This window comes from Typopeltis vanoorti, chromosome 13, assembly GCF_054136105.1.
Source record: "Typopeltis vanoorti isolate ZY-2024b chromosome 13, IOZ_Tvanoo_1.0, whole genome shotgun sequence".
In the NCBI taxonomy this organism is placed as follows: Eukaryota; Metazoa; Arthropoda; class Arachnida; order Uropygi; family Thelyphonidae; genus Typopeltis; species Typopeltis vanoorti.
In genome coordinates this window covers 91,022,066-91,042,732 of record NC_143561.1, presented here as the reverse complement: position 1 = coordinate 91,042,732, position 20,667 = coordinate 91,022,066, and the positions used below count along the sequence as shown (strand labels likewise).

Sequence of the window (20,667 nt, the reverse complement as noted above, 5' to 3'; positions counted from 1 at the left end):
TTTGAACACTGTCTTGTATACAGCTAATTTAGTGTTCCGACTAATTTCTCTCTTATTCCATATGAATTTATTCAATTGACTTCCCACCATACAAACTTTGCTGATTCTGTTGTCTATTTCTATATTTAATTTACCATCCTCGGTAAAAATCTTGCTTAAGTAGCTGAAATGTTTTACTTGTTCCACAGGTTCTCCATTCACAACACAGTTGACATTTTCAATGATTCTGCCTATTTTCATTGTCTTTCTCTTTTTATTGCTGACCTTCATACCATATCTATTACAACAGCTATTCAATTTAGTCAGAGAATCTTGCAGACATGTAGCGGATTTATTTAGAAGTATAACATCATCTGCATAAAGCAAAGAGCTGACATTAACATCTCCAATTTTGATAACATGTTTAATACCACTTTCCTTCATAATGTGATCCATATAGATAATGAATAATAGAGGGGATAATGTACATCCTTGTCTCACACCAGATTTAACATTAAACCATCTTCCTGTACTTCCTTCAATTCTAACTGCTGACTTACAACTCAAATAAAGATTAAGTACTGCTTGATATAATGCCCCATTGACACTATACAACTGCAGCATATTGAATAGCTTCTCTCTTGGCACCTTATCATATGCCTTTTCCAAATCGACAAAGCTTAAATACAGATCTTTGTTATATTCCCAAGCTTTCTCGACTATTTGTCGTAAAGTGAAGATCTGATCCTGACAGCCTCTGTTTGGCCTGAATCCAGCTTGTTCTTCACCAAGCTTTTCTTCCACAATTCTTCTCAACCATTTCTCAAGTATACTTGCATAGATCTTGCCAGGAACACTCAGTAGTGAAATACCTCTGTAATTCTCACATTCAGTTTTATTTCCCTTTTTATATATGGGTACTATGAGAGCTCTACTCCAATCATCAGGAATTCGTCCCTCTGTCCAGGCTTTCTGAACTATGCAGTGCAGCCACTGTAAGACTCTTATACCACCATACTTCAGTATTTCTGGTCGAATATCATCTACTCCAGCTGCCTTTACACATTTCAAGCCTTTGATGGCTTTTTCTACTTCAAGTATGGATATATGTATTCCTGCCTGCATGCCTGATCAGTGTTTTTTACCACTGTACTGTCATCACTGCTTGTTTCATTTAGCAGTTTTTCAAATTAATTACTCCATACTTCAAGGATATCTTTTTCTCCCATTTTCATGTCACCTTTATTATCTCTAACTCCTTTTACAGCACTCTTTCCTCCATTCCTAAGCTTCTTCATCAACCTCCAGAATATTTTGCCACCTTCTTGATATTTATTTTCTATATTCTTACCAGTCCTCCCATAACTTTGGTTTAGCTAGTTTTACACAGTGTATAGCATTCTTGCATTTGTCTCTATATTCTCTAAGAGCACAAGCTGACTTATTTGACAGGAACTTTTGATATGCTTTCTTCTTTTCCTTCACTGTCTCTTTAACTTCCTGTGTCCACCAGGGAGTTCTGATTTTTTTATCCTTGCAGACAACTTCACCACATGCCTCTCTGGCAGAATCAATTAATGTTTTCTTCAGAGTTTGCCACTGAATCTCCAATGTTTGATTCCTGTTCTCAAACTCTTTCATTTTTTCTTCAATAATCTTTGTGTATTTTAGTCTACAGTTCACATCTGAGAGCTGCTCAACTTTTATTCGCTTTAAAACTTTCTTACATGTTATTCTTTTCAATATGAAATTCAATTCTATCCTGCTCAAGACTAAATGGTGATCGCTTCCAATTTCAAATCGTCTGTACATTCTGGTGTCCTGCACCAGGGAGAAAACATCACTATTAACAATAACATAGTCAATGAGACTTTATCTTATTCCTAGCCTCTTCTCTCCATCTGAATTTGTGCACATTTTTATGTTGGAATATGGTGTTAGTAATAACCAGTCCATGTCCTGAGCAGAAATCCAACAGATATTTGCCATTATTATTAGCTTTGTTCTTTTCTCCAAATTTTCCCAAAATATTTTTGTATGTCTCACAATCATTTCCTACTCTGCTATTTAGATCCCCATCAAGGACCAACTTTTCCTTTTTCATTGTGTCAGTTGCTTTTTCTAAAGCCCCAAAACCTCCACTTCTACCTTAGTAGAACCTTCTGTGGGATCATAGGCACAAATAGGTCTCATTGTCCAGTTCATCATTCTCATATTTGCCCACATTACTCTACTTGAGACTGACTGCCATTCAAGAAGATTAGCCTCGTATTTTATGTCGAATAATATGGCTACTCCTTCTTTTCCTTGATTGTCATTGCCTGAATATGACATTTTGTATTTATTGCTCAGAAAGATCTCACCAGTTTTTGTCTTTTTTGTTTCAGTCACCCCTATTATGTTGATCTGGTACTTATCTAATTCCTCAGCTAGCTCCATTTCTTTGCCATTCAGGCTTCTTATGTTGATAGTATCAATCTTTAACTCTGGTGATGTTGAGTTGGGGTTTGTTTTCAGATTTGTTCCAGTAGCTGACTTTTCGCTGTTCGCCCTGGTTCCCTGGCGAAAACAACGGGGGGGGATTTGTTTAACTGGGCGACGCCCCAGCCAGCATGAAATTTTGTCATGTTGTACCATCATTTTTTTATTTTGGTTTAACCAATAAGAATACAATTTGGTCGGCTAAATCCCAAATTGCCAGCCCATCCTTGTTCGTTCAGTATCCAAGTAGATACCCAAAAGGGTGCACCGTGAGAAGGTGAGGATTGGACATTACGTCAGAAGCCCTGGTCGGTTCTCTGCATTCCTTTAAAGGCTATGTGGAGGTTTCCTCTCAGTTATACAGCTTTGACCCTTAAGCACCCCTTTTTTTGTTTATTCATTTGTAATTGTTGATTTTGTTCATTTGTAATAAAAATTCCCAGCAGGTGACAATCGATAAGTTCCTAGAACATCATTAATTGCATGGGTGCATAATACATACATAAAGTAAATTATTTTTAAAGCAATTATTTTACTTTAATTGAAGCCAATTGTTTTTAACTCAATAAACAAAAAATTTGTCCAACCTTTTTCTCTTATGCACATACACCTTTGAAACTTTTTATGTGCAGCTTTGATAGAATTGGTGCAGACAATTAATTGGGCCAAATTATGTATTCCCAATGTGATCCAATTAACTAGAATCAACTTGATATGTTTCAGTTTTATATATATATATATATATATATATACATACACAGTGGCAGACTGCCAGGGTGTCCGCTAGCCCGATGGCAAATGGGCTCTCTTAAAACTTAGACAATATGTTAAAAATGTTAATCACCTTTTAGTAGCTTGAAAATATAATAGAAGTTCCAATATTATTACTGTATGCAACTAAAATTACGTTGTATTACCATTTTAATAAAAAAATTTTAATGAAATAATTTTTCGAGAATACTTTATGTTTAAGAATGTAATAAATAGCTCTGAAAAAGTAATTCTGATTTGGGTTATGTGAGGCCGACCCATACATTATGTAGGCGTGGATCTTTAATATTGTGACTGCACAATGAAGCTTAGCTGGGAATCCCAGCATGTGATTGTGACGTGCAGCCAGAGTCAACTTTGTATCTAGCTATTGCATACATTGCAAAGACAGCAAGTATTTTTCACTGCATCGGCATCAGTTTGAGTGTGCTTCGTCAGCTGTTCACCTCGTGCTTGCTGTTTTATGTGTTTTATAAAATGTATTTAATTAATATTTTTATACACTGTGGCCCTATGCCTTTTAATTTAAATATACTGTATATTCTTTTATTGTATAAAATTGTAGATGTTCATTTTTCCCAATGTGGATCATTTTTAATTAAGTTTTAATTTCAGAAATATTACCCCTACCAGCATGGAAAAGAAAAAGGATAAATTTGGATCACTGAAACGCAAAGAGCAACAAGAAGCAGAAAGGCAGGAATCAGCCAAGCAATGCAGGTCTATTACAGATTTTATAATACCACAACCACCATCCACATCAATGTACAGTTCTGCAACAAATAATCCAGAAGCAAGAAACAATACTCATGGTGATGATGCAATGACTTGTGAGTTACAAGAAGAGGAAATAGCTACTTTGAATGTAGAGACAAATACAACAGCATCCTTTACTCACCAATCCAGGCCCAGTACTTCTTCTGGCTTCATTGTTCCAGTATCTTTACTACCTGTAGTTGCAACATCTGAACACATAGCTTAAACTAGTTACAGGGAATCAGATATACCTTCAAGCATAAATCCGACTTGGTTTCTGAAGCACATCCTATAAATAAACCTACACAAGAAAATGAAAGACCAACTGCTGGAATCTTCCAATATCCATCACGAGCAAATCTGAAACAGTTTTCTGCTGAACATCCATTTCAGCCATTTGGTGCTCATTTGTATGAGAGGAAAATTTTGAACTCAGTCCCAAGAAAATGGCTAACATACAACAAAGAAAATAGGTGCTTATATTGTTCATATTGCTAGGCCTTTGAGTCTCCCATGTAATCTATCACCCTTTGTACGGCTTTAGTGACTACAGGCATATTAGCCAGAGCTTGGCTTTACATGAATCGACAACAACACATGTCAGAAATGTTCAAAAATTTATCAGTGTGGTTAATGATGGCCTCTTAGATAATTTTTTGCATCTTCACTAATTAAAAAGAAAGAAGCAGTGTTGAAGCAGAGGAGTATTGTCACAAGGATTATAGACATTATAAAGATGTTAGGCAAGCAAGCAATTCCTTTTTGAGGTCACAGAAATGAATCGGTCTACACTCTGGATAATGAGGTTCTGAATCATGGCAACTTTTAGCTACAGTGCAGTTGATGGCAAAATATGACCCCTCACGTTTCTGCAGTACAAAACGATCTACACAAAGAATCAAACAATTAGAACAACAAGGAAAGGGTAAAAGTAAAGGCTGTGGTGGACTTGTTACATACCTGAGTAAAAACAACTATTAACATGTTAATCCAAATTATAGAGAATGATAAAAGAAAGAATTAGTCGTGAAGTTTCTCAAGCAAAATATTATTCTATTCAAGTTGTTTCAACACAAGATAATTCATCCCTCAATCAGTTGAGCATTATTATTCGGTATGTGTTTAAAGGTGTTATTTGTGAGCGACTACTTTCAGTTGTGCCAAGTAATGATGGTACAGGACAGGGACGTTTTGATCTAGTGACTGAAACATTACAGCATCTTAAAATTGATCCCAAAAAATGCTTATCTGGTAGCTCAGATGGAGCTGCAAGCTACCATGGCCAGTATAATGGTTTACAAAGTAAAATTACTGATGCAGCTGATCAACATGTTCATAAACACAAGTGCCTCCGTAGCGCAATTGGAAGAACGACGGTACGTTGCGCCCTTCAATTGGAAAAGGCCTAAGTTCGAGTCTCGTCATGACGAGAGGAATCTTTATATGGACTTTTTCAATTGAAGGTGAGTTAGCTGATCACATATGGAGGTAGCAGGGTTTTTTCTCCCGGAAACTCGGGTTTTTCATCCCGCATACAGACAAATCGGCCCTTCAGAACATGTGCAATTTACAGTAAAAAAATACTAGCTTGGTGGTGGTGGGCAGTAGATGGCGCTGATGTAGATGATTAGATGAGGTTCGGTGTAGAGGTGGAGATGGAGAGTTGTACAATAGGTGTCCTCCACGATGAGTCTTCGGACTCCTTGGAGGTGTCACGAAAATAATAATAATATATGGTGCTATGCCCATGTCTTGAATTTCGTGATAACTGAAACAACAAAATGTTGTGTGCCTACAGTTTATTTTTTTCAATTTGCTCCAGAATTTAGCAACTTTTGTGAAAACGTCATACACGAGAATAGCTGTATGGATAGAAGTTGTTGGAAAACATCTAGGACAAGAAAAAATGAAACAATTAAAGCTAATTGGTGAGACAAGATGGTCAGGAAAATCCAATGCAACAACAACTATATCTGGATGTTTTGATGATGTCGCTGTCAATACTTCTGTAAATCTATTGACATGCTTATCAATGATACAAGATTCACACAAGTTCGATGCAAAAATAAAACAAGTAGCAAATGTTTTACTTCAAAGTCTTCTAAAGTTTGAAACATTATTGACAGCATTTATTTACTTGTATATATTTGAAACTACAGCTGCGTTATCAAGTTATTTACAGACAAGTGGTTTAGATATGTTTACTGCATGGAGTTTAATAGATTCAGATACAACAAAGTTGAAGGAGCAGACAAGAACATTTAGTAACATTCAGGGCAAGGCACTGGAATTCGTACATAAATGTAATGACAAGATTTCACAGTTGAATATGGATGAAAATCAAACATTGGAAATTAACTCTTTGGAAACGGCATTGTCAGTTAAGGCAGAGGAAGAAGAAAATAATACAGACATGCTTACAGATGATGAAGGAAATTCCTCAGATTCTCTAGCTGATTTTCAAGTAAATGTGTTTAACCTAATCATGGATTGCATTGTCCAGTCACTAGATTCATGCTTTGTACAACACAAAAAGTTGTATAAAGATTTATCCTGCTTGGACCCAACAAAGTTTAAAAGTATTGCACAGAAGGGACTTGAAGATGAAGCATTGGAAGATATTAAGCTGTCTCCACAAATCAGCAAAGATCAAGTAATATTGGAATTGTTTTCTTTTGCTTCGAACTTTGATGTATTAAAGCTATTGCTTAATGATGGTGAGAATATGGATTCCAGTTGCAACAAATGTAAAATTTGTAGCACTTGCCCATCGTGTGTACTAAAAATTCTGGCATTCAACAGACTTCATGACAAGGCATAAGATGAGTTTCTAAAGTTGATAAAAGTTATCTGCACACTATCAGTTATTCAAGTCCAATGTGAGAAGACATTTTCAAAGCTAAAGATCATAAAGACAAGGCTAAGAAATTCACTGTCTGAGGAGAACTTGGAATCATACATGTTGCTATCCAATGGAAAGCAATTGTTAGATGAATTGGATGCATGAAATAATTATTGGCAGATTCTCACAATCATCTAGTGCAGTGATTTTCAACCTTTTTCATAACATGGCACACCTAGACTAATTATTAAAATTCTGCGGTACACTAAAAATATTTTTATAATTTTTTTGATGATCTAGCAAAAAATAGGCATAACTTTGATTGATTTACACACACAAGAAGATGGAAGACCAGACACTAATAAATAAATGTGCAAATTACAACACTATTTCTTACAATTAATTTGTTTTCATAAATCTCGCAGCACACCTGAAGACCTCTCACAGCACACCAGTTGAAAATCGCTGATCTAGTGAATTCAAACGAATTGCTCTTAATATAGTGGACTGCATGAAATATGCTTTTGAACTACCTGTTAATGTGTAAAATATTCAGTACAAGCAAACTATTTTAAAATATCCACCATTTATTTAAAATTAAAAAAATAATAATTTAAAAATTCAATTATAACCATCTATATTTACATTTAGTATCTACTGTATACTGCCAGTAATATGTACAATATATGTACTCGTACACTATAATTACTAAAAAATATATACATTTATTTTGCAAAAATTTTAATTGTATCTTTTTTTTCCACTTATGTATTTTTTGAAAATTGTATTTATTTCTTATAAAAATTAAATTATAGCCTTATAGTTGTGGGTGGGCCCCATTTGTCTCTTGGCAACCAACCCAGTCCGCCTCTGTCTGTACACACACACACACACACACACGAGGGTGGTCTGAAAAGTTGCAACAAATTTATAATTTCAAAATTATTTTTATTTTTCAACATAATCTCCCTTAAGACTAATACATTATTCCAGCGATGCTCCAGTGCCATTATCCCATCCCTGTAGTGGTTCTCAGTAAGATCTTCAAACCCCTCTACAGCTGCAATCACCTCTTGATTTGAAGAAAAATGCTGACCAGTGAGGAAGAGTTATAGTTTTGGGAAGAGATATAAGTCAGAGGGAGTCAAATCTGCGGAATAGGGTGGATATTCCACCAATTCATAGTGCAGATCCCTTAATTTTCCCACTGCCAAAACACATTTGTGAGCAGGTGTATTGTCCTGATGAAAGATGATTTTTTTTTCTTCTGCAAACTGGGTCGCACGAATTTTTTTGTCTAGTCTGGTTAAAAGATCAGAATAATATTCCCCAGTTATTGTTTTACCCTTTTCAAGATAATTAATAAACAAAACGCCTTTAGCATCCCAAAACATTGATGACATGACCTTTCCTGCTGATGGAACCGACTTTGTCTTCTTTGGTACTGAACAACCAACTTCTGTCCACTGTTTTGACTGCTGTCTGGATTCTGTTGTGTAATAGTGAATCCAAGTCTCATCCATAGTAATAAATCAATGCACAAAATCAGTTTTATTCCTGTTAAAATGCTCCAAGCACTGTTCAGAGATTTTCATGAGAGTGCGTTTTTGATCTGCTGTGAGCAAGCACGGCACCTATCTTGCACAAAGCATTTTCATTTGCAATTCTTTGTGCAAAATATATCCTACACGTTCTTTTGAAATGCCTATAGTCTCAGCAATTTTACACACTTCGACTCGCCAGTCATCCAATATCATATCATGCACTTGATCAATGATTTCTGGTGTTGTAACACTTTTTTGGATGTCCTTCACATGGATCATCTTCAAGGCTGGTACAACCATGTTTAAACTTGGCGGCTCATTTCTTAATTGTCAAAAACGAAGGAGAAGAGTGCCCATAAACTTTTATGAATTTCGAATGAATTTCTTTTGGCGTTAAACCTTCTTTTACAAAGAATTTTATAACCACACGATACTCAATTTTATCCATTTCACAGGGATACAGACAACACTTTTGTTTCGGACAGCTCTATAAAACAAACTACTGGTTAATTAATTTCAATTTCACATGGATGCTTATGACAGATGTACCAACTTAGAAAAAAAAACTCTTGCTGACAGTGTTGCCATCTATGGTCGAGGCCGAGAACATTTCAGACCACCCTTATATATACACATATATATGAATGCAATCTGCACATTTTAGGTGGGGTTATGTTGCTTTAAATTATTTACAAAGTTGATAAGTCATACGAGGGTAACATACAACCAATCATGTACAATGCTTGGAAAGAAGTCAATGGACACCGCCATGGGCAAGGTGCATCCTGCCACGTAGAGAGTCGTGTTTGTAGCCTCTATAAAGAAAGCACTTCCATAGTGCAATTAGAAGAATGATGGCATGTTACATCCCTTCGATTGTAAAAGGCCTATATTTGATTATCATCATCATTACCGGAATCTTCATATGGGTTTTTTTCAATTGAAGGTGAGTTCACTTATCTCATACGAAGGTAGTAGAGGTTTTTTCTCCCAGAAACTTGGATTTTTCATCATGCATACAGACAAATTGGCATTGAGAATACATGCAATTTTCAGACAAAAAAATACTTGTGTTGGTGGTGGGCAGAGACAGTGTTGGTGTAGGTGATGATGGTAGTAGCAGTTTGCTGTAGTTAGTAGAGACGTTGAGTTATAGAGTAGGTTTCCTCCCTCGATGAGTCTTTGGAATACTTGGAGGTGTTAGATAATAATAAATTGAGGAATATGATGCTCCCAAGTCAGTGCAACTGTGTCCAAGTGAAATGGTTGCAAGAAAGGAACTGATGGAGTTTGAAAGAGCATTGTGATAGGATACCATGTTGCAAGGTTATCTGTTCGGCAAATTGTTAACAAACTGGGCCATCCATGGTTAACAAAAAGTGATACCATACTGAGATAAAAATGCAGAGTCAGCAAGTGCAGTGGATGACCCACCACACTCACTGAATGTGACTGCATGGTACTACGAAGGATAATATGTGAAACCAGCATTTGTTGGCCAACATGTTGGATGTGGGCATCGACTGGAACAATTATCTGCACAAAAATTCTTCAGAACCAAAGCTTACAACATAGGTTTCTATGGTAGGACAGCAATATGCAAGCCCCACGTTACCCAAAATCAACATGCAGTGTTGAAAAGAGCATATACAGTGGAACATGGAAACTCGGAAAGCTATGCTATAGTGATAACTCATACTATACCCTCTATCAAACAGATAGACGGGTGTGGGAGATGCCTGGTGAATATTTCTTACCAGAGTGCATAACCCCAACTATGAAATTTGAAGTGGCAGTGCAATGGTAACCCTGTTTTTCCTGGTTTGGCATAGGATCTCTGTTTTTGGTGCCATTGGCACTGAACTCCAAGAGGTATCTGAACATTCTGGACACTACAATACTTCCTACTTTGTGGCATTTCTACAGAACTGATCATTGTCTCTTTCAGTGAGACAATGCACAATGTCATGAAGCTGCTACATAACTGCATAGGTTGTAGACACCACACTTGACTGACCTCCACAGAGCACTGATCTGAACCAAACTGAAAATCTATGGGATGAACTGAGGCATCGGGTGAGGTCAAGGGACATCCATCCCACAAGTCTAGGACCTGATTACATGCCTACAGGAAGAATGATCCAAAATCTCCACTGATCACTCACTACCATACACTTGTGGAAAGTATTCCCTGTAGGACTACTACAGTCACTGTAGCAATGGGTCCTACATCTTATTAAGATGGGGGCCATGGCTGTTTCTTCCTCATACCATGGTATCTGTTGATTTCTTTCCAAGCAGTGTATATTATTAGGCATATTTCATTTCTGTGAGACAAGGAAATAAAGTTGCTAAGAAGAAAAATAAAAACTGCCAATCTTGTCAGAGATTGCCGAACTCAGTTTTTAAAGAAACTCATAAAAAGTTGCTAATGTTATTGACAAGGTCTGAGCCCACACTTTGCCAATTACCATTTCCTGTGTCAATACAAATAAATAAACACCTAGAACAAAAATTAATTTTATGTTCTTCTTATATATCCTAAAAGAAAAAGAATAAATTATTACAATTTGATGAAACATGGGAGTTAAAGGGTTTTAAGATATTTTCTTTCTTGTGGTTATATCAGTTGCTTTAATATCATGTTTGTTCTAGGTGCATATCAGAACTTTCCAGAACCCCTCCCCTCATAAGTATTTATATGCTAGACCAGCCATTTTGACCAAAGATTTCACAAAAATCCAATTAAGAAAAGGCTGCAAAGGTTGGCATATTCCAAAGAAATGTTCTCATTCTTAATAAAGTAAATCTCTATATGCATTCTTATTTCTTGCATTTACACGGCATTCATTTGAAATCATCAGCTCATTCTGATTTACTGTATTCATCATATTTTATCTGGCATTTACCAAACCTCACTAACTTATGGGTATTTTCTTTGATTTGGGTTTTTATTATCTGCATATGTAAGCAGATGCTAAATAATAACTGAAATCAAATTATTTCTAAATCCTTAATTCCAATTTCATTAAACAAATAAGACCTTCATTTCTACACCTAGATAAAGTGGTGTGGGATAGTTATCAGTTTTGCTTTCAGAAACAATTTTGAACGCGATTTCAGCTTGACTATCAAGCATAATAGCCATTTCCTATATATCTCAAGCATACATAATTATTTAGCAAAGATATATAATCCGTCTTATAAGTTATCTCTTCAGAGAAAAATTTGGCTAACCCTTTGGTCAACGGTTAACAGGTGTCGCATGTAATCAACGAGGGGAAGATATCAAGCTGCTAGTGCAAATGTTACTTTATTTTCACATGTGAGATCTACTTTTCTGAAGAGTAGTGTTCCCGAGAAAATTCGAATATTGGATTTTTACTTAACACACACATAGTTGGTATAATTCATACCGATAAAAAAAAAAACATTTTCTACCGAATACAACTATTAAAAACACGGCATACACAAATAAAAAAAATATTGCAATGAAAGAGTATGATGTTTTATGTTATTGTCAATACATATTTTACACATAATTAGTTACAAACATAAATTTCGAGTAGCGTTAAAGGCCATCTATAGAATCTCTACATAATAAACAAAAGTATGCTTGGATGCATGCTGTTAGAATTTTGGGTGAGACTCGGTGATATTAATGCATGAGTGTTTACATTAGTGACCGCTTGTTTTCTTATCCATAATGGACTTTGTTATTTACATTAAGTTAGACTGCGTAAAAAGCATGGTTGTTTTTTATATATATTAGAACTTCAATAAACTAGACGTACTAACAGAAAACACTTGAAAAATACCTACCGCTCAAATATAACGCGGATAATTAATAAAACGACTGCAACTAATAGAGCATAATACAGGTCATTAAATTGGGCATACTGTATTTTGTCTGTTTTTGCTGTGTCTTCCCAGGTAAAATTTGGTGGAAGCCACACATCATCATTCCAAAACCATTTATGAAATTTCATCCACGGACCGTCACTCATCGTGTACTCCTTTCCTACATCTAACACAAACACCCATCAAACCTGAACCGCACATCCGTTAAACAGCTACTCAACAACTTCAGCGACTTGCTACTAAGCTCGCATTTTATCAACCAATACATATTATTCTATTTAAAACATATAAACTTTAAAATAAAGAAATAAAAAACATTCTTAAATTTGCAAGTTATCTGAGTTGTATAATAAAAAAATAGAAATAGTTGTTTTATAATAATTTTTCCGACAAAACTCTTATGTTTTATTTATCATGAAATTTATCATATATATATTATATATATATATATATATATAAAATTGTTCATCTTTACTCAGTAGAAAATATTATAAAACTAGTTTAAATGACTATATACCGAGAATGACAAAACAACAAGGTTTAATATTAAGATACAACTAGTTTCGTTGAATGATTCAACTTCTTCAGGTATCACAGGCAAAGAATTATACAAAAAATGATAGAGATATGATAAAATTACATCAACAGATAGAGTATAAAAGACAATGGTACATTTTAAAAACAGGAATGCGAGCTTGAGTTCTAAATTAAAGCTGACTACGTGCGTGAGCTGCCACGAGTGCGCCAATGCTACCAGGAGATTGATGAGGCCAGGGACTTGGGAGTGTTGGTGGATAGGGAGATGAAGTTTAGGGGCACATTGCAAAAGTAGCTAAATCAGCTCATCAACTCACTTGGTTGTTGAAAAATACTTTGACGAGCAGAGACAAGAAAGTTATTGTACCTCTGTACCGAGCCTTGATAAGACCTCATCTCGACTACTGTGCCCAGATTTGGTCACCTAGGTTCCTTCTTGATTGGGAGGAGGTGGAGAGGATTCAGAGGCGAGTGACTAAGACGATAGCAGGTCTATCGAATGAACCATATGAGAACAGGTTGAAGATTTGTGGGTTGCAGAAATTAGTTGATAGGTGGAAAAGGGGAGATATGATTGAGACATTCAAATGGCTAAAGGGTTTCTAAAGGATTAATTCAGAGGATATTTTTTGAGATCAGGACTGGTGGTGGGAGAACTAGGGAACACCTATGGAAGCTGGACAACAGTGTAGTTAGCAGGGGTGTTAGAGCTGGGTTCTTTACTTTTAGTAAAGCTGGGTTCTTTACTTTTAGAGTGGTAAATAGTGGAATAAGCTGCCAGAGTCTGTTGTGGGTGCTGTGACAGTGAGTGAGTTCAAGGCAAGGTATGATAGATACTGTGAGAATGTTATATAGTTGTGTGGACATTATGTTTAAGGCCTCCCTCGATGAGTCTAAGGACTCCCTGGAATCGCCCGTAATAATAATAATAATAATAATAATAATAATAATAATAATAATAATAATAATAATAATAATAATTTTATTATTATTATTATTATTTCTCAGATAAATTACATACAATATATGAAGACAATTATGCATAACAAATACTTTCTCGTACTTAAAGTTTTTTTTTAAATAATAATAATAACAATAACTGTTTACAACATATATTATTATAATATTCATAACGATGATTATTACAGATGTTTAACTGCAATTCTACATTCTATATATACAATATCAATGGATATAATCACTCTATATGGCATAATTTTGTTACAGTTATTACATAAATTACATACATTTGATTACATATGATACATTACTTATATTTGTTTACATATGATACTTACTTTACATAGATTTGTTTACATATAATTATACATTAAATACTTTGGTTTACATGTGATACGTACATTACATGCACTTGGTTAGATATGATACATCTTGGATGAGAACTGATTTCTCTGCTTTCATCCTCGAAACTTATATGTAAACTTATCTGAGGATAACACCAGTTGGTTATTATTTATTATTTATTTTTTATTTTTTTTTGCTGTGTTGGGAAACTACGAAATCTATGATTGAGAAATTCGCGGGCGCGCACGCACGCACGCACGCACGCACGCACGCACGCACGCACGCACACACACACACACACACACAATAATTTTGAATGTATTGATGCGTCACTGAACTGGAAGCCTGAACGAATATATTGTGTTTCATTAAGTTTGTATGGTATTTTGAGTGCGTGTTTCTTGTTCATAGTATGTCCTTAGAGCTCTTTTCAGGCTATTGTAGTTTGTAAGGTTTCTGTATTCAGAAGGTAATTTGTTTATCATGTCTGGGATGTAGAAGTTTTGCATGGCCTTTCCGTAGTGATTATTGTATTTATATGTGATATAATTAGTAGTCTGAGGTCTTGTTATACGGTATGTATTTCTGACTGTCCTGTAGTTGACATCGAAATAATGTTTTAGCAAAGCTGCATAGTGACATAAATGTTTTGCTGTCAGTATTTTGTGTTCTGACATTGCAATGTCTATAAGGTCGTTATTTTCTCTTTGTTCCCAAAAGATCATTTTTATCATTTTGTACTGTAGCGACATTAATCTATTTAATTTGTAGAGTACACAAAAAAAAAAATCATTCGTTGTTATAGCGTATCTTAGTATATTTTGGCATAGTGCTTTGTATATTAGTGTTTTTAAGCGTATGGGAACTATGTCTTTTAACCTGTAGAGTTTGCCACTTATTGTTCGGAGTTTGTTGTGTAGATGGTTTATGTGGTTATTCCAGTTCATATCTGCATCGAAGTAAATTCCAAGGTATTGTATTGTTTCAACCTGAGTGATTGTAGTGGTTTTGCTGTTTTGTGTATTTTTTATGTTGGAAAGTGGATATTGGATGGTTATATATTTGTTATCAACTGGTCGAGTCAGTGGATTTCTGAATATCATTAATTTTGTCTTTTCTGAGTTTAGGTGTATGGAGTTTTTCGTGAGCAAGTCTATGATCAGATTTATGTCATGTTGCATATTTGTTTGGGATATGCTTGCGTTATTATGGATGGATATTATTGCTGTATCGTCTGCGTATTGGAATATCTTATCTTTGAGTGGTAGCTGATTAATATCGTGCGTGTAAATGTTGAATAGAGTTGGGGAGAGTACAGCTCCATGTGGTACTCCACATGTTTCTGGTAGCTCTCTGCTTCGGTTTGACCCGATACGTGTGATATGCTTTCTATTTTGAAGGTAGTTTGTAAACCACCTGTGAAGAGGCCTGTCTATTCCAACATGCCCCAGCTTTTCTAACAAGTTTGATGTGTAAGTGTATCGAATGCTTTAGTTAGATCAATAAAGACTAAAATGGCAAATTTGTTTTTGTCTAAGGCGGTATTAATTACATCTGTAAAGTATTCCAAGAGAGGTGTTGTTCCCTTATTTTTCTAAAAACGATATTGTGTATTGGGGATAATATGAAAGATCCCAGTGTATGCTGTGAGTTTTTTCAGTATAATCCGCTCCATAATTTGATTGATAATTGGTAATGTTGCTATGGATCTGTAATTCCTGATTAAATTTATTTTTCCATGTTTGTATATGAGTGTGATTATGGCGGTCTTTAGCATACTTGGTATCTGTCCTGTTTTAAATATTTTATTTATTAATTTTAGTAGGATAGGACTTAAACTAGTAGCATGTTTCTTTATAACTTTAGGTCTGATACCATCAATTCCTGGGCCTTTGTTTGGTTTGATTTGAAGTATTGCATAGAGAAGTTCTGCTTCTTTTATGGTTGGGAACCATAATGTCTGTTTTGTTTGTGGTCCAAGTGGAGGGTCTCGTTTTGTGATTGGGGGAATATTTCTGTGCAGTTCTTGGATGGAGTCTGCAAAGTATTGGTTAAAGTCATTTGCATTGTTGGATAGGTTTTGCGTCTTTCATGAAGCTGTTTTATGGTTTCTGAGGCGGTGGTGATGGAAACAAAATCTAGCATCTCATTGATCAGATGCCAGGTTTGTTTCATGTTGTTTTGTGCAGAGGTTAGTTTGTCTCTGTAGTAGCTTCTTTTTGCATTTCTAATTTGTGTTGTAAGGCGATTCTTTGTTATCTTATATTCAGTTTTTAGATCTGTGTTATTTGGATATCGCTTTAATTCTTTCCATAAAGCGTCTTTTCTGTATTTCTAGGATTAAGTTTTGTGTTATCCAAGGATTTTGTGTTGTTTTTGAACGAATTCTGACATTCTTTGTAGCTTTCTTATACTGTATATCCTCCAGTGTGAATTTAATGTTGTTGAATAAGATATCTGATGCCAGGTGTTTGCAGTCTTTTTTTCTTATTTCGTGGTTAACTATTTCTTCGTCTATTATAGTTTTCTGTTGCTTTTCTTCTGTGGGACATTGCATGGATATTGTCTTGGTGTGCAGGTTGAAAGCGGTGAAGTAATTGTCTGCCACTTTCCACTTTATGACTGATGCATTGTAACTGTTTTGTGGTGCTCGGATGTTTATATGATCTAGACAGGAGGCAGTGATAGTATTTCCGATCTTTTTTAGTACATGATGTTATTGTTGATATTAGATTATACATGGATAGCGTAGGTCTAGGTATTGTACAGTGTTGTTCTGGTTTTCGTTTGCAATATTTATATTTATGTCGCCAATTATCATTAGGTATTCGGTTGAACATATTTCTTGGCATGAAAGCCAGCAATTGAGTTCGTGCAAGAATTTTATCATGTTTAGGTTTGGTGGCCTGTAAGTAGTATTTTTATTATGGGATGATGTCTATTGGTGGTATTAGTGATTTCGAGGCAAAGGGTTTCAGCATGCTCAAACTGATAGGCCGTTTCTTTTGCTATTAATTTTTGTTTTATAAATATTAATATTCCACCCTCTCTTTTTGTTTGCCGGCATGATCTATGTTGTTGGAATCCTGGAATTTGGAAAACAGTCGCTTCGTCATTAATTATGGATACTTCTGTAAGAATCAATATATCAATAATATCAGTGTAATTCCTCAGAGCCTGTAACAATAATCAATGTTTTCGGATGCTTCTGATGTTAATATGCAAGAATGAGAGACCTCTCGCTTGCACTGTGTGTTGTTTCCATGCATCAAGCGATTCGAAAATACAATTACTGATATTCTGGTGTAATTACATCTGTCTGATTGTTCACATTCATTTTTGTTGTGTTGAGATCTTCTTATTGAACAACTAAGTTGGAGTCTTTTGTTTCACTCTGGCAGCCTGTCTATATCTTCCGAGCTTTTTATTTGTATGGACGTTGAAGTCTGTAACTTTCTCAAGAATATTTTGCCGTCTTTGATCCATAAAAATTGATACTTTTTTCTGTTTTTTATTTTCTTACTTGGTTCAAAAGATTCTGATTGAAAGATGTTAAATACTCAGATAGAAAGAATGGCGTATTGTCTTGTGATGCATTTAAATCCTTGACTACTGGTTTTTTCAGTCTGCTGACTTTTATGAGATTGTCTCTTGTAGCCTTGTTTGTCAGACGAACTATGACTGGTGTGGGTCGTGGTGAGGCTTGTTTTTTGTCCAGGTACTGGCGTATGTGTGAACTCATACGCTCGTATTTGCCCAACAATAGAACTACAAAACGGATTATAACGGCAATTCAAACTTAACTTCAGTTCACAAGTCTGTTATTATAATAGCACTATTTTTTATGGTTATTTTATGTTTTTTAATTTGTTTAAGTGTTACCACACCTGAAGAAGACACGGGCACCTCATTGGAGTTCGAAGACGCATCACTGGAGACCCCAACTCTCTATCATACCTCTCCTTGAACCCATTAACAGAAAAAGCACTCACAACTGAATGAGGCAACCGATTCCTCATTTACCACTCTCCAAGCAAGAAATCTATTCTTCACACGGCTATGAGCACGATTTTTTATGTTTTTTTTATGTTTTTTAATTTGTTTAAGTGTTACCACACCTGAAGAAGACACGGGCACCTCATTGGAGTTCGAAGACGCATCACTGGAGACCCCAACTCTCTATCATACCTCTCCTTGAACCCATTAACAGAAAAAGCACTCACAACTGAATGAGGCAACCGATTCCTCATTTACCACTCTCCAAGCAAGAAATCTATTCTTCACACGGCTACTGACCACACCTTTATTCAACTTCCAGGGATGATCCCTTGTTCTATGATGATCCCTTCCTCTAGTCAAATGCTCAGATATTTCCCCTGAATCCTATAAAATCATTTATGCAACTTAAATGTTTCTATCGAATCCCCTCTTTTTCTCGTATCAACCAACTTCTGCAAGCCACACATCTTAAATCTATCCTCATAGAACACATTCCACAGGTCACTCGCCTTTGAACCTTCTCCTCCACAGGAGACTTGAGCACAATAATCCAGACATGGGCGTATCAAGGTCTTATAAACTGAAATTACAAATTCCTTATCTCTAATTGTTAAAGTGCTCTTCACTAGTCAAGTGATCTTATGTACTACCTTATAAACCATAGCAATATGTCCTCTAACCTTTAACTTTCTCTCTGCCACCATCCCTAAATAAGATTATGAGAGGAGATTAGCCATACGAGCCAAGAGTTATCCGAAACAGTTTCTTTCAAAATTTGTGGTAAAGGGATGTTTGAAGGAACAAATAGCTACTTGCATACCAAGAAGTAAGAGAATTGATAAACTAGGAATTAAATGGATGAGGTACAGAATTAAGCAGAAGTTAAAAAGAAAGAGAAGCATGTCTAAGAGATCCATAGATGTAGGACACCATCAAGCCCATGAGCAACGTAAAGCACAGGACAGAAGTGTGACTTATATGGTAAGGTGAAACGAAAATTGGAGGATGAGAGGAGATTGGCATAACGAGCTAAGAGTAATCCGACAGAGAAAAGAAAGAATGACCCCAATAGAATGGTTTTAACGAATGCAGAGGGTAAACAACTGACTGAAGCAGATGAACTCTTTGAATTATTGATTAATTCATTGATTAACTATTGTTGATTTATTGATTAATCCCACTCATATTACAGTAATAGATATGACAGAGATTAAGATGGAAGTAAGTATAGAGGAAGTCGAAGAGCATAGAACATTACGGAATCTGGAGGTCAATACAGCTATGAGTATGGATGGCATATCAGCTCGTGTATTACGAGAATGTGCTAGGCAATTCATAGTCCCTATGACTACATTGTTTAATATGACTGCTAGCTTATGTAATGTCCCAAGGGAATAATAAGAAAATTATCGACCACCTTTTATTCCCGTATAGGGAGTAGGCGAGGCTGTTTTAGCCCTATCTAACTTTTGGAGACTGTTTGGACTGTGCAATCTCCACTGGTAGCCAACCATAGATAGCTGGCCCAAGGCTATCACTAAGTTAAGTAGCCAGCAGTGGAGAGACTGCTCAACAAGTGGCGCAATTTCGTGGTCCATAACCCTAACACAATGCTTTTCATGTTTGAAATAGTGTGTTCTATGGTCAATTTTCTTAAGTTTTCTGGACGAAAAACTCGAGTTTTCAGAAGAAAAATCCTGATTGCCCGTGACAGAGATCGACTAACTCGGGAACCGGTCTGTTAAGGGTTTAGAAAAATTTCCTTTAGTCGGCGACTTGATTTGAACTTTAGTTTATTTTATGGGCGGTTTAAAGTGCTGAGGAGTGCCAACACACTTCTACTGGGCTACACATGTTCCCAAGGGAATGGAAGGATGTAAAAAGAATTCCATTGCCTAAAGGTGGTTCAAAGACCAATTAGCATTTCAGGAGTAGGTGGTCAATGTACTGGAAAAGTTCGTTAATGACAACTTCTCAGGAATGGGTGGAGAGGGTGGGATAGTGTATGTAGGGAATCATGGATTTGGGAAGGGTTGGTCATTCTTCAGTAACTTACCGGTACTCACTTTCTATAATAAGGTGATAGTTGACTTGGATAAAGTTAACAGCTATACAGTCATACTGCTGGAATTCGCAAAGGTGTTTTACAGGATTCCGCATGGAATCCCGATACATAATTTACATCAAAATAACATGAAGCTGGGGATGTGCAGAATAGATCAGTTTGAGAAATACCAGATAGACGTGGATATAGATGCATAGTTCTGTAGAAAGCCTGTAATTAATGTCATGCCACAAGCATCTGTACTTGGAACCATGCTATTTAACTTATTTATTAATGGTGCAGGAAATGATTTGAAGGGAAATATTCAGTTGTTTGCTGATTATTTAAAATTAGGTACAGTCAATAAGGATGATCTTTATATTTTACAGAATGATTTAAATAGACTGGCAGTGTTTGGAAAGAAGAACAGATGCCAATTTAATGGGTTAAAGTGTAAAGGTATGCATTTTGGAGTGAAGAGATTACCATCTGTGTACTAGCATATTAATTCGTCTGAACTGTATAAGAACTTGATGAGCCCTGGAATT

The 20,667-nt window shown here is 35.7% G+C and overlaps 1 protein-coding gene across 3 annotated transcripts in view; it reads right to left on the bottom strand.

Annotated features, from left to right (window-relative positions):
- schlank (ceramide synthase schlank) overlaps positions 1-12,438 on the bottom strand; it is a 211,362-nt gene extending 198,924 nt beyond the window's left edge. For all 3 annotated transcript variants that reach the window (XM_090402722.1, XM_090402723.1, XM_090402724.1), the window contains exon 1: positions 12,196-12,438. In XM_090402722.1, coding sequence (XP_090258848.1) covers positions 12,196-12,380 — 185 coding nt within the window. In that variant the 5' untranslated portion in view covers positions 12,381-12,438. The remainder of the gene's footprint in view (positions 1-12,195) is intronic.
- Positions 12,439-20,667: the final 8,229 nt, after the last annotated feature.